The 15,351-nt window shown below is 37.6% G+C and overlaps 1 protein-coding gene across 5 annotated transcripts in view; it reads right to left on the bottom strand.

Moving 5' to 3' along the window:
- The window catches only part of UGGT2 (UDP-glucose glycoprotein glucosyltransferase 2), an 85,883-nt gene that overhangs the window by 62,663 nt on the left and 7,869 nt on the right, over nucleotides 1-15,351 (bottom strand). For 3 of the 5 annotated variants that reach the window (XM_080612504.1, XM_080612505.1, XM_080612508.1), the window contains exons 3-6: nucleotides 11,339-11,469; nucleotides 10,102-10,214; nucleotides 4,844-5,018; nucleotides 2,513-2,609 (exon numbers count right to left, since the gene is read on the bottom strand). In XM_080612504.1, coding sequence (XP_080468630.1) covers nucleotides 2,513-2,609; nucleotides 4,844-5,018; nucleotides 10,102-10,214; nucleotides 11,339-11,469 — 516 coding nt within the window. Of the gene's footprint in view, nucleotides 1-2,512; nucleotides 2,610-4,843; nucleotides 5,019-9,240; nucleotides 9,333-10,101; nucleotides 10,215-11,338; nucleotides 11,470-15,351 lie in introns of those variants that run through there. The other 2 variants (XM_080612506.1, XM_080612507.1) reach the window with 2 other exon arrangements.

The following is a 15,351-nucleotide window of genomic DNA, read 5'->3' as shown; positions in this document are numbered from 1 at the left end:
TCACAACCTCCCTGGGCAACCCATTCCAGTGCCTCACCACCCTCACAGTAAAGAATTTATTCCTTATATCCAATCTAAACTTCCCCTGTTTAAGTTTGAACCCATTACCCCTTGTCATGTCACTATAGTCCCTGACAAATAGTCCATCCCCAGCATCCTTGCAGGCCCCCTTCAGATACTGGAAGGCTGCTATGAGGTCTCCACGCAGCCTTCTTTTCTCCAGGCTCAACAGCCCCAACTTCCTCAGCCTATCTTCCTACGGGAGGTGCTCCACTCCCCTGATCATCCTCGTGGCCCTCCTCTGGACTTGTTCCAACAGTTCCATGTCGTTTTTATGTTGAGGACACCAGAACTGCACACAATACTCCAAGTGAGGTCTCACAAGAGTAGAGTAGAGGGGCAGGATCACCTCCTTCGACCTGCTGGTCACGCTCCACTTGATGCAGCCCAGGATACGGTTGGCTTTCTGGGCTGCGAGCGCACACTGAAGCCAGCTCATGTTCATTTTCTCATCAACCAACACCCCCAAGTCCTTCTCCCCAGGGCTGCTCTGAATCTCTTCTCTGCCCAACCTGTAGCTGTGCCTGGGATTGCTCTGACCCAGGTGTAGGACCTTGCACTTGGCATGGTTAAACTTCATAAGGTTGGCATCAGCCCACCTCACAAGCGTGTCAAGGGCCCTCTGGATGGCATCCCTTCCCTCCGGCGTATCAACCGAACCACACAGCTTGGTGTCATCGGGAAACTTGCTGAGGGTGCACTCAATCCCACTGTCCATGTCACTGACAAAGATGTTGAACAAGACCGGTCCCAACACTGATCCCTGAGGGACACCACTCGTTACCGATCTCCAGACAGACATGGAGCCATTGACCACAACTCTTTGCGTGTGGCCATCCAGCCAGTTCTTTATCCACTGAGTGGTCCACCCATCAAATTGATGTCTCTCCAATTCAGAGATAAGGATGTCATGTGGAACAGTGTCGAATGCTTCGCACAAATCCAGGTAGATGACGTCAACTGCTCTGCCCCTGTCCATCAGTTCCATAGCCTCATCATAGAAGGCCACCAAATTGGTCAGGCAGGATTTCCCCTTAGTGAAGCCATGCTGGCTGTCACCAACCACCTCCTTGTTTTTCATGTGCCTTAGCATGCCTTCCAAGAGAATCTGCTCCAAGATTTTGCCAGGCACAGAGTTGAGACTGACTGCTCTGTAATTCCCCAGGTCATCCATTTTCCCCTTCTTGAAAATCAGGGTTATATTTCCCTTTTTCCAGTCATCGGGAACTTCACCTGACTGCCATGATTTTTCAAATATGATGGCCAGTGGCTTAGCAACTTCATTCGTCAGCTCCTTCAGGACCCTTGGATGGATTTCATCAGGTCCCATGGACTTGTGTACGTTTAGGTTTTTAAGATGGTCTCGAACCAGGTCCTCTCCTACAGTGGGCCTAGGGTCTTCATTCTCACAGTCCCTGCGTCTGCCTTCCAAGACTTGGGTGGTGCGGTCAGAGACTTTGCCAGGGAAGACTGAGGCAAAGAAGTCATTAAGAACGTCAGCCTTCTAATTCTAACTTCAATTAGATTTATACTTCTGCCTTCATATTTTGGCATCAGAATGAATCACTTTACAGAACTTATCAACATTCAAATTAATGTTTAAATATAATTCATCCAGTAGTAACATTTTTCACATAAATGAAATTGATATGGTTAAATAGTTCACTTCCCAAAATAGCCACTCCTCTGTTTGATTAAGTGGTAAGGTATAACTCTTATCAGCCAACTATTACTAAATTTGTGCTTGAAAAGCATGATGACTTTAGAGTGCTTGCATCTCCAGCTACCATTTGATATAAGTCAGAGATCAGTTTCTTTACCTTAAAGAAAATAAACTATTTTTTACTTGATTCAAAGGGTATTAAACCTTAGCCTTACCTAAGAGAGTTAACTAACTTTCTCTATATCCTGTAAATGTCCATGCAAAGTAATTTCCCTGTATCAAAATTCTATAGCTACCATTTTCTGTGGTAAATGTCCCATTTCAACATGTAGTAACATACCCTGGTACCAAATTCTATGATTCTGCACATCTTTCCAACAGAAGATTGTGAAAGTATTTCCACTTAAATTCACAGAAAAACCTCTCACCTCTGAAACAGTGATGTGTAGATACTGTAGTAATCAGCAGATAAGAGATGCCAACAAACATAAAGTAATTGAAGAACAAAGGTTAAACAATCTTGTACTTATTGAAAGGCAGAAGAATGGATTACATTTTGAAGAGCCATAGAACACAACAATTAGAGGTCAGGTAATGAACTATATATTCTGAGCACAACTGTTTACAAATGCTTACATATATTTTGACGTCTTAGTTCCTAATGCTTGAGATTTCCTCCTCTAAGAAGAAATTAATTATTTTAAAACATTACTGACTTTATAACCAAAGATTGTAACTTATTTCAATAGTATCCCCAACGACATATTATAAATAAAGCCCACCACATACCTTTGAGCTGTGTGTCATCCACCACTTTATATTCTGTGCTCTTTATTGCAAGTTCTACACCATATCCAGATAAATACATTTTTCTGGAACTTGGTTTCTGTTTGATATTATTTTAACAGAACAAAAAATATAACTTAAAAAACTGTATTTATAGGAGATTAACAATATCTAATACCGTAAATTTAAACAATTATGGCAGTAAAAAAAAAAGTTAAATTCATCTTTCAGTTTAAGATTCAAAATACTAAATGCTATGCAAAACAAATTACAAGAATCAAGTAAGACAAATTGAAAGTCCATTGAGAAGGTGTGCAACAGAGAGTAAAGGCCTCTTTTACCTCCTGCAGACCACAAAAAGGCTGTGTTGAAATTGCAGTCCCTTCACATAATATTAGAAGTACTAGAACAGTCCTTCAGGACAAGGGGTAATGGGCTCAAGTTGAAAGAAAGTAGATTTAGTTATTAGAAAAAAATTCTTCACTATAAGTGGCACAGGTTGCCCAGAGAAGCTGTGGCTGTCCCACCCCTGGCTGTGTTCAAGGCCAGGCTGGATGGTGCCTTGAGCAACCTGGTCTGACGGAAGGTGTCCCTGCCTATAGCAGGGAGGTTGGAACTAGATGATCATTAAGTTCCCTTCCAACCCAAATCATTCTATGATTAGAGGTAGATTTTGTAGCACCCTACATAATTATTGATGCCTTACAATTAATATTTTACATTGTTACTAATTTATTTGTAATTTTGCCAGACTTTCAGGATGTCAGGAGGAAATTCTCTATTTCTGCATTAGAGCAATTATTTTAAAAAGTTTTGATGAAAGAATTAATCACTTTCTGCAAGGGGGACTAAGAAAATGTGTTAAAGTATCACTTCGAAAATCAGGTTGCTACTTATTAAAAACAAGTAACAAGTATTTTCTAGCTGTGGAGTGGGAGTTTGACATTCAACAGCATAATTACTCAGGGCATAGTTATTTCTGAAAATGTGCTCTAATTTGCCCAAAATGTACGAAAGTTCCCTGTCCAAAATGCAATTTGCACATGCATGGCAGAAATTTCTTCAAAGCCTTTCAGCTTTAGCTTGCAATTCGTAAGAATCCTTCTGTATAAAGAATCCTCCAGCCCACAGCTGAAAAGCCAGCAGGGCTGAAGGTTTAACCAGTTGGTCCTCTAAGCAAATCTATGCAGAGAGAGCACTGCACCCAGTGATACTGAGAAAAATAAAACGAAACAGCAGAAAGACCGTACCTCTTCTGCTCTCAATGCTCCCTCTTCTGGTATTTAATGAAAAAAAAAAAAAAAAAAAAAGAAAAAAAAAAGAGGAGGAATTGTATCAGTGGAAGCCAAGAATAAAAACGTAGGTTGTGAGAAAGGTAGAAAAGAGAAGAGCAGTCTGAAGAGAGAGAGGAAAAAGTCCAGGAAGGAAGGTAATTTGCATTTGGGGTGGACCAAGGTGCATAAACTGATCAGACCAAGAAGACTGTAGGTATTTAATTAAAGTAAAAGTGCATAAAGGAACAAGGTTCAATAAAAACTATACCACACACAATTTAGAATTGAAGCTGGTTTCCTCAAATTCTCTATTTCATTATTGTAAGCAAATATCTCAAAGTCATCTGCAAACTATGGATCTCATGTCCCTGAATTATCTGTATTAGCCACACTATTTAAGAGCTGTACTTTGAATACATATTACTAAAACCTTCCAATAACCAAAACTCGGGACCATGTAGTTTCATGTACTGGTATTTGTCTTGTTTTGTTTTAGGGAGAAGAGTAAGTTAAGAAAAGCATTCTGAAACATTCTGTTTAAAATAGTGATGCTGTGCAATGCAGCCATCAAAAAACTGGTCAGTGATGTTGACTGTGATAGCCCATGCTGCTGTACTACAATGAACATCGGGGATTATACAGAGAACATAGAAAATTCTAAGTACAATTAATTATTTTTAAACTTAATTTTCTAGCCTATGTCCCATTTTTCTAATTCTTGTTACTAATACATTCAGTCTCCTGCACCAAGATTCATCCAAGATCTTAGTACAACATAGAAAGTCTAGACATACAAAGCAAAAAGAGATATTTCAAGATCAATTAGTGATGTAAACAGTGCTTGCATACAGAATTAGGTAATATTATAATGTTTTATTAGCTTCAAAGTTTGTATTAAGTGAATCACTTCACCTGGGAAGCTTTAAAATGAGTACATATATTGCATACAATTTAGGCAAATGCAAAAGTAAATGTAGAAAATGCATTCTGCCAAAAACCAAGCAAAATAAAGACAGAATACTAGCAGCTTACTGAATCAACATTAATTTGAATGGCATACCTGAACATAATGCCGGAGAACATAAACAATTTCCTCCTTTTGTGCCTTCTCAGACAAAATCCGGTGGAATTTGACAAAGTCTTTCGTACCCATTTCTGCATAAAGAACCACCACTGGGCCATCCTCTTTGAGAGTTGGGAATTTATGATCCCCCTTAAAAAGATATGGTCTGGGTCTGGTTTTAAAACAAAGAATCATGATACTATATATTCAGGAAAAAAAAATAACAGTGGCAGTTTTCCTACTTAATAATTGAAAAATCTAATAATGCTAAAAATATACAAGCCATGTTAAAATCAGCACAAAATACTCATGATTACTCACAAATTAACTTAGAACACCAAATCTGCAAATCAAAGTCTAAGCAACTGACAAATCAGCATCAACGATAAATAATTTCATATATTTTATCAAATCACAACATAAAGAGCAAATGAAAAGCATAGCACTTGGAGATTTGTGCAACAGTTACAGCTTGAAGCTTTTAATTTAAATGATTCATTACATCTATTAGAGATGTACAAAGCAATCAGTGAGTAACAGAGTAGCAGAAGGATAATCAGTGAAGTTTGAGACAGCTGCTAACACCAATGGAAACTAACTGAGGTTATCTTTCTTTAACACCATCAAGCTCTGTTAATTTAATTTTGCAAATTTTGACTACCTACTTTCCCCATTGAAAGCCACGACAAGAAAAGTTATGCCTTCTATACCTGCAGTGATTTTTCAGATGACTGCAAACATCTTTTGAATAAAACCTGGTGCCATGGTTTAACAGCAACTAAGTACCATGCAGCCACTTGTTCACTCACAACCCCACCTGGGATGGTGAGAAGGATCAAAAAAAGGTAAACTCCATGGGTTGAGATAAGAACAGCTTAGAAATTGAAATAAAGTAAAATAATAACTGTATCAATTATTATTAGTAAAAAAAAAAAAAAAAAAGAGAAAGTAATAAAGCCCAAGAAGGACAAGTGACGCACACTACAATTGCTCACCACCCACTGACCGATGCCCAGCCTGTGCCTGAGGAGAGATTGGCACCTCCCAGTCAATCCCCCCACGTTTATACACTGGGCATGATGTGCTGTGGTATGAAATACCCCTTTGGCTAGTTTGGGTCAACCGTCCCGTCTCTACTCCCTCTCAGCTACTTGTACCCTTCCTCACTAGCAGAGTGTGGGAAACTGAAAAGTCCTTGGTCAGGGCAAGCGGTACTAAGCAACAACTAAAACATCTGTATGTTAGCAGCATTGTTCTCAAACTAAAGCCAAAACATAGCACTGCACCAGCTACTAGGGAGAAGACTAACCCTATCCCAGCCAGAACCAGAACATTTAGGAAAGATGGAACAGAGGATATGGTTTAATAATTTACTCAAGGTGGTAATTTTTGATGAGTACACTTCTTTTTCAGAGTTGCCTTTGTATAGTCACACTTGAAAGACCAGTAAACTTCCTCCAAACCTCTCAGAGACAAGTTCAGAAACTCTCATCCAACACACACTACAAAAATGTGTGTAGTAGATGCTCATTGAAAGTCATACTGGAAACACATGAGCAGAACAAAACTCAGGAATATCTTCAATATAAAATCATGGAATAATTTACATTGCAAAGGACCTTTGGAGGCCATCTGCTCCAAACCTTCATTCAAAGCAAAACCAATTTGTATCAGGTTTCTCAGGGCCTTAACATCAACATCGTCTGTAGACTGGTAGATATGCAATTAAAGACCATATCTGTAAGGCAGAGACAAAGAAGGGGCCTGGTTTGAGAATTAACTTGGGTGCATGCAGCCATGCATCACAGAAGTATCAGACAAGCTTTCCTATTGTCATCACAGGACAAGGCAAAGTAGGTGGCATCAGGGAGTGCGAAACAACACTTGAATGAGTAAGCTCTGTTCAAGAACTGATCCAGATTTGCCACAGTGAAAGCATAATATGGGATGTGACTTGTGCAACTTCCTTCTCATATGCAGGGACTGCCACAGTCACTTTTAGAGAGCTGAAAACCTAAATCAAGGAAGCTTCTCTTTCCTTAATTAGTCACCTAGGTATAGCAGAAAAATTACTCCTGTTCTCAGAAGATGGGTACAAAGTGCTGCCAAGATTTTCTTGAACACTGATGGTCTCAAAGGAAGCATTTTATACCATCATTGTCAGACTTCACTGACAATAAGTGCTGCAGTGAAATAACGCTCCATAGGGCTACCATAATGACCTTGGATTGGAGAATTAAAGCATTCAGCCCTTGTAAATCCAAGATAAGCCTCTGTTCTCTGTTTCCCTTCAACAGTGAAGAGTAGTAAGAAGAAATTGATAGAGCTGAAAGCTAGTTTCCTGCTATAAGAGATTCATTCTCATGAGAAAGCTGCCTGAAAGAGATGGAACAGCAGCTGGGCAGCCAAAAGAAATGATTAAACCCAACTCTAAACATGTATGTGGAGCTCAGCACTCACTAACCAGTTACTAGGGTAGTACAGGCAACTATACACTTGCCTAGATAGTTGCCAAGATGGGATGCAGAGGCAATACAATAGACAGAAGACAGCAGACATGCATACTGACAAGCCTTCTGAGGCACTGACTGTTTTGATCAAAATGTGACCCCTATCAATGCTTCTGCTCTTGGCAGCAAAAGCCCTGTAAATCCTAGTGTTGCAACTTACAACTAGTGTTGCATTTTGGACTGTTAGCAAGATAAGCAATCTCAACTGTTTAACAGCAGATTCTCCTTTGACAAATACAGAGCCCATTGCGCCTCTACACAAAATACAATCAGAGCCATGCAATCCATTGCAACAAAACCACAGCAGCTGCTGTATAAAGGACTGGATGAAGCAAAACCTTGATCTTCACATACAAACTCTTAGGGATCTCCTGAGTCCAAAGTGCCTGAGACTTCCTGGATCTCAGGTTGAGCTGATGGATCTGCACAAAATAATGCTATAGCCTTTTCTATCTCTTTCAGTGAGATTTGAAACGGCTATCCCTAAAAATAGAACACTTCTAGTGTCCTCCTCTGATATGGAACTTTAGGACACAACTGAAAGCCTAGCTTAAGTTGGCCTGGCTTAAGTAGAAGTCATGACAGAGAGAAGACAGAAAAAGTGAAACATGAAGGAAAACTGTTTCAAATAAAAAAGGGAATCAATAAAACAAAAATATCTCTTTTCATAAAAGCCACAGAGGAAATGAATGACTGGCTCAGAGGAATCAACAGCGAGATGGCACACTGTTTCATATACCAGCTGTTCACCACACTGAAAAGGAAGAACAGGAGCAGAGCACTATCTATAGCACCTAGGCTAAACATCTCCAGCACTACTACCCAGAGTATCACTGGAAATAATAATGGAAACAATTACCTGAAGGTGAACATATTTTTCTCAAAGTCTAGCTCCAGGAACTGTAAATATTTGAGTGACACAACTACTTTTGGGGTGGGGAGGAGAAGAAATTGATCAAGATTTTGCCCCTGCAGCTCTGAAGGTTGGAATATGAGTGGTGCACACAAAACTACTCAAAACAGAAGAACAATTTAATAGAAAGAACTTCAGTTCTGTTGTGAGTTCTTGAAGTTAATGATTTCTAGAAGTGTAACTCTTTCTGAATTCTGAATACTTCAGGGTTCTATTGTTTAGTACTGTGATTTTCCAGAATCTTGTAAATATGGGGACTGTACCTCCGAAAGGAAATTGTGCTGAATCCAGTTAATGGCTTTAGAATAGTGATAAAATGTTAAGGTCTCATGATGCCTTAAGATATGACCAGAAGAATTCAATGTAATTTTAAAGGCAAAAATATAGTACAAATAATTTATGTTAGAATATAAGAGAGGCAGAATGTAATAGTCAAAAATAGGACACTGCAAACTAGAAGTGAAGTGTTTTTGCAAAAAAACATGGCTATCGAATAAGTAAAAGACCATGATTTAGTAGGTTGCAATTCTATCAGTGGACTCAAAAAATACCATAAATAACACCTGTAGAACAGAAAACTGTTTTCAGAAGCAACCATCCCCAAAGAGACAAATTTATAGGTTTTCACTTTTTTTCCCCAGTTTATATATGATAGAAAGCAAAATTCAAGAAATATGCCCTACTAAATAATCTTTCCGTTTTACATATCTGCATGAAGTGGTATGGACACTAATGCATATTGTGGTGACTTCGACCATTGCAGGAAAAAAAAACCCCTAACTAACCAAAAAAATGTTACATACAGCTCCTGAAAAAATACAAATTATTAATTTTTTTAAAATAGAAATTAAACATTTTGCTTTCATTATTTTAAGATTTGTTATTTTAATAGATTCTACGTATTTTACTTCGTGATATAAATTCATGCCAGACTGATGCTTGTTTCCACAGGACAAAGCCTGCAAAATTACCTGACAGGTGCAAAGTCAAGCACAAGGTGAGGAAAGGTTATGCCAGCTGAGGTAGGCTCCTCTACCAAGACCTCATAAGCCAGTGGCACTGACTACATAGAAAGGTCTGTCAGCAGAAGTACTGTCTCAGAAGCATTAAATGATAAGTTTGTATAGAACGTATACTAGCTCAAACATGACTATGTCATACCAGGGAAAAGAAGTACGAAAATATCCGTGTAGTTAGAGAAGTAAGGCTCCATAATTTTATTTTAAAACCCTACTTTGATTCAGAAAAGGAGGCTCAGGGGAGACCTTATCGCTCTCTACAACTACAAGAAAGGAGATTGTAGGGAGGTGGGTGTCAGTCTCTTTTCCCTAGTAACAATTACAGGATGAGAGGAAGCAGCCTCAAGCTGCACTAGGGCAGGTTTAGACTGGGTATTAGGAAAAACTTCTTCACCGAAAGAGTTGCCAAGCATTGGAACAGGTGCCCAGGGAAGTGGTTGAGCCACTGTCCCTGGAGGTGTTTGGGGGACATGTGGATGTGGCACTTAGGGACATGGTTTAGTGGTGGACTTGGCAGTGCTAGGTTAACAGTCAGATTCCACATTACAGGTCTTTTCCAAACTAAATGATTCTATGGTAATTGATGAATTCTCATGAGTGTTTAAAATATTTCAAAACCAAAAGTAACTCTAAAAATAACACATACTCTAAATAGGTAAGTCTTTAAATATCCAGAAAACTGGTATTTATGGGCTTGGCATTATCAAGTAAGTAGAACATGAAATTTCAAACTACTACAAGTATGTATGCAATAACACATTTTCCACTTCAGTAATCTATTTTTCCTCTTAAAAAAACAATCATTAAATTTACCTCTTAGTAGCCTTCTTCAGCAGCTTTTTTATTTCATTAGTCTTACAGGTGTGCTTCTCATGGATAACCACAAATGCACTGCAGCCTTCTGGTGGATGTTCATCAGCTGCAATCTAATATGTCAACAATTATACTCAACCAGAATGCTCTGATTGCACTTCAGCTTAAACTCACATCCCTTTGATTAAAATAACTGATCAGCTGTCATTGAGTTGTACTTCTAATTAAGCTAATTCAAAATTGGGTACATGTGAAAAATATCACAAGATTAAGACCTTATAACCTTTGTGAGATGTGGTCTATCAAATGCAGTCACACTCCAGAAAATGTAAGTCCATTTATGTTCTGTAAAGACAGGGCTGAGAAACCTCCAAAGCTGAAATCACATGCTGTACTCTGGGGTATTTTTCATTTTAGTTGCTATCAGCAATCATGTTGATGTACAAAGATTTGAGTGCTAACCAATAAATCCCAAACAATTAATGTCAGTTTTGGTTCTCTCTCCCCTTCCTACTCCACCCTCCGCCTTTTCTTTTAATTTTTAACTCTATTCAGCTATTCCCATGTAAAGTGGGAATCGTATGCATTTTCAATGACTCTGGATTCACAAGCTTAAAGATAAAAATGAAAAGATACGAGTCTGAGATGATGATATTGCTCCAGAGAACACTTGCAAACCCTCCTAAGTTTATTACAGCTTACAACCTTTTAGAAATATGGATTTCTCACTTTATCTTGAAGGTGGCATTGCTGAAAGGAGGAGGAGCAATTTTAGGCTAGAGGCACAGTGAAATTAGGTCCTCACACTTTTTTACAAACAAACAAGGTATTTGACTAGGCTTTCAACATTTCAAATACTAAAATAATGAGAGATGAGATGTCCACTAAAGTACAAATATAAATCACTTGAAGCTATAGGAAATCTCCTAATTTGAAAGTGTCTGACTTCCCACAGGCTTATTTAAAGCAATGTAAAAATTCCCCATGATCCAAGTTTCAACAATGAACAATTCCAAAAATCCTACCTTGAAAATAATGCTATCCATACAATTAAACATGGATATTTGCATCTATCAATATAACCAGCTTATTAGGCATCACTTTTATAAATGGATCATGTTTGGTTGCAAATACTGTTGGCATATATTTTACAGAACTGTAATAATGAACATTCTCTACTCTGCAGCCAAAATACCACATAAAATCATGAGCCAAATATATCAGATAATATAATCACCTGCTGAAACATCTGAACAGTTGGAGAATATGCCCGTATCGAAAGTGCAAACTTCAGTAGATTGATTTGCAAATTGGATAAAAATTGTCCTGCTTTTTTCAGGATTAAGTTGTAATAGGAATGTTCTGAATCTGTTGAATTAAAAAAAATAAAAACACATACTTTTAATATTTAGCCATAAATAATGTGGCGTATCTATCCGTGATACACGAGAGAAAATATTATGTTAGCACTGCTTGGCAGTTAAGTATCTTGAATGTTGTTCACTGATAATTGTTTCCTTTACTACCAATTTGAAAGGCCAAACGCAACATAAATACAACAAAAGTAAACACAAAAGTACTAGTTAGCATCTAAATCATTTTTAGCAATATAAAAATCCACTCAAGACAATAAAATGTCTCTGCGGACCCATACAGATAATCTTGAATTTTCTAACTGATTTATTTTTGTCAAGCTTATGATAGCCTTTTAATGCATATTCTGAAGGTTACTTACTTTCAAACATTATCTTACAAATTATTTCCTCACACTTAGTCTTGGAACACTCCAGCTACGCAACTTACATAAATAAAAATCTTCCAAAGGTGACATTCTTTAGGCTACTCTCACATAGCCTATTTCTTCCTTAAAGATACATGATAAACAAGAATATGAGTGGATGTAACGTGTGAAGTGGCTGCCCTCCTCCATACATATCTCGCCTTCTCAAGGCCAAAATTAGGACTCCGAGCAACAAGGAAGGTGGATGGTGTTTGGGAATGACAGAAGTGATAATAAAGAACATTGGCTAAATATATGAGAAATAATTAGCATTAATTTCTTCTTTTAGAGGCAAATTCAAGTGAATATTCTCATGTAGCCTTTGGAGGGTGAGGCAAAGAAGCCTAATTAGAAAGAGATTGCAATGTAGTTTCATCAGGTTGTGAAAAAGACTTGGATCTGTTTAAGGAATAACGCTCACCAAAATTTTAAATCAAGCTGTATACACTGTATGGTATGATACTCTTGAAAGCAAATTCGAGTCAGAGAACCAAAGCTGTGACCATATCAAGCATTGTGCACCATCCCTGTTCCAGAGGTTGCTCTCCCATAGGAGGAACAGTTGAAACAGGCATGAAGCACTCCAGAACTGCCAGTTTGCACCTCCCCAAATCTAGGTAGTCAGCATGTATTTTACTTGGTAGAAACTACTAGGAAACTTGTGCTTCAAGTGATTCAAGATCTTTTCCACGTGTAAATCAAATATTCTCCTATAAAGGTGAAAATTTGTAGCAAGGGAAAGTGAGCTGGGGGAATGAACCATTCTGGCTGTCCAGCTTGAATTTATCTGTGTCCTTAGGTCAACACCTTATTTTAAGATGCTGCTGTTGTGAAAGGGGAATGATCATATGAGTAGGAAACCCCTTCAGGAGTCCAAAGTGGCGCAAAATTTTTACACAGTGTGAAAATAATCTCCCATGATTTAACCTGCCAGAATTTACCTGCCTCGGCTGCTGGAGATCCCAGAAGTACTCGTAACATATGATGACTGCAGCAATTAAAATTTCACTCCCTCACCATGGCCTAGGTTCCAGCAAAATATGAGACCACATACAATAGCCATGCAGGCCATAGTTCTGGAAATATCCATTAACTGCTCCCAGCAGCTCTATATACAATTTTCACAATTAAGCATTTCCTATACTGTCACTTTCCTCTTTGCAATCCCTAACAGCCATTTGTTCTTAAAGTCTTTAGGATCCCCTTTCAGCCTTCTCTTCCTTCTTAGAACTGATTCTTTGGAAAGGTTGAGTTTGCTGTAATTCATTAGAAAAAAAAATAATAAAAAAAATCTACAATTACAAAAGGGTATGATCTGCATTTCCAGAAACTGCCTTTCCATAAATTATACATGATTATCACTGTCTAACATTACACTCAGTGAATGAATACCCCATCTCTATGTTTTCTAAACCTACATATAGCCCTGGCAGAACTAAAATAAGATAAATTTGTCTTCACACATTCTAAGCAGTGAATGTAAAAGATTTGGGAGTGGCAAATACTTCCAGATTGAAACATCTTTCCAGTAACTATACTTTCAAGTTTTCTTCAAATTATCTCCACAAAAATAATCACAGAATCATAAAATACTAGGTTAGAAGGGACCTCAAGGATCATCTTGGTCCAGCCTTTCTAGGCAAGCATGACATAGACTACATGTCCCAGCGCCCTGTCCAGTTGAATCTTAGAAGTGTCTGACATAGGGGAATAAAAATTGGATCTGAAATTTCTATCTCTCCACTCAGCCCCAAATAACATCCTATTGAACACAATGAACAGCTATTAAATATACAATTCTAAAGATACCACCTCAATAAAATATATTTACCACAAGTCTTTATATTCTTTGGCTTACAAATTCCAGCTCTGCTTTCACTGTTGTAGAGATGATATTTTTGCTTTACAAGACGATTAAGACAATGACTTTAATAAGAAAAAGATAATTCATCACGTGCCTTCAAAAATGATGGTATAACATATTGACAGCGTCACATTTATCAAATCATGCATCTACTCCTACTTCAACTCACATTAACATTGCTGGCTTCTTTCAGGCTACAACTGTACTTTAAGCTTCAGTAAGGTAAATTAATAGACATCAAATGCTAAGCAATCCATCTAATGCAAAACAAATTTTTCAAAGTTTATTACATACAGAACTACTGTTTCAGTTTTGCAAATTATTTTCACAGAGTATTTGCTCCTTAAAACTTGATAACTTCTTGCCCTCCAGGTACATTTTAACATTGCACTCTATGCCAAAGAGCAGAAATCATAGTAAATTTCTTTGGCTGTTACAGAGAAACACAGAAATAGAAGTTTCTAGTCATAAAATGCTGCATCATAGCCTATTATCATTAAATTCATTAACAAAGTTGATTTAAAAATAAATAGGCAATATTAATAGGATACAGCTCCAGACATCTAAACACGTGTATGAGCTACATATCTGTAAACTTCCCTTCTAGCCAAGAGAGATATAGCCTAGCAGCCAACAAAACATGAACAGCTACACAGTTCATTCTAAAGCAGCCTAAATTTGTCAGCTGAATAGCTCTCTCAACTCCTGTAGCGAAATTAGTTAGATTGACTACAAGAAATTAACAGCTAGCTCAACAGACTCATACTTAAACATCAATATTTACTGTGATACAGACCTTTACTTTCCTTTTATGACCATCCTCATCACTATTTTTCATCTACCTGTGATGTGAGAAACTGCTGCAGAGACGTGTATCTGTATCTATAGATCAGCTAGAGAACTGGAGACTTCAGGTAACATCAGTTCAAGCAATCACTGGCCAGTCAAAGCCCTATGACATTAAAGCAAGATGCCAGCAGAGAGGAAATACTTCATTTTATTGCATGATTATTATGCAAGTTCCATGCTTGCGAAATGAATTACTCTTGAACCTTTAAGGTTGATACGAACATAAAAAATACTTATATAATTTGGTTATGAATAATGCATAGTCTTCTAGCTTACAACGAATAATTTGCATTATTTTTGCTTATATGTAATATACAGTTAGATTTTCTTCAGAGAAAATAATTTCCCTATTAATATGTCTGTAGTGGGGTTTTTTATTTTTTTGTTTTGGAAGGTTTTTAAGAATGTATTTAAGAAGCTGCTGAAAATTCAATATAGAAACTGAACCACTTGGAAAGACAGTGAACACTCATGTTATAATTAGTTGGAGGGAAACTAGCTATTTACCTTCACTCTGTGTTCCTAAATTAACCTTCTGAAATACAAAAGTAGTAGCACATTTAAAATACAATCTTCTGCATTTTGTAGCTGTGCTGTTTTATAATATGAAGTTTTTGTGGTTTTGATTTCTTTATAACATACATCAAAATACCATCATCTGCATTTCCAAATCTTCCACGAGCCTGGCAGAAAGTATACTGCATATTAAGTACAGATACACAATGCAGTCCATGCTACCTGAAGACCTCATTCTAAT

The sequence above is a fragment of the Psittacula echo genome, assembly GCF_963264785.1.
Source record: "Psittacula echo genome assembly, chromosome: 3".
Classification (NCBI taxonomy): domain Eukaryota; kingdom Metazoa; phylum Chordata; class Aves; order Psittaciformes; family Psittacidae; genus Psittacula; species Psittacula echo.
This window is presented reverse-complemented; position numbering and strand designations above follow the sequence as displayed.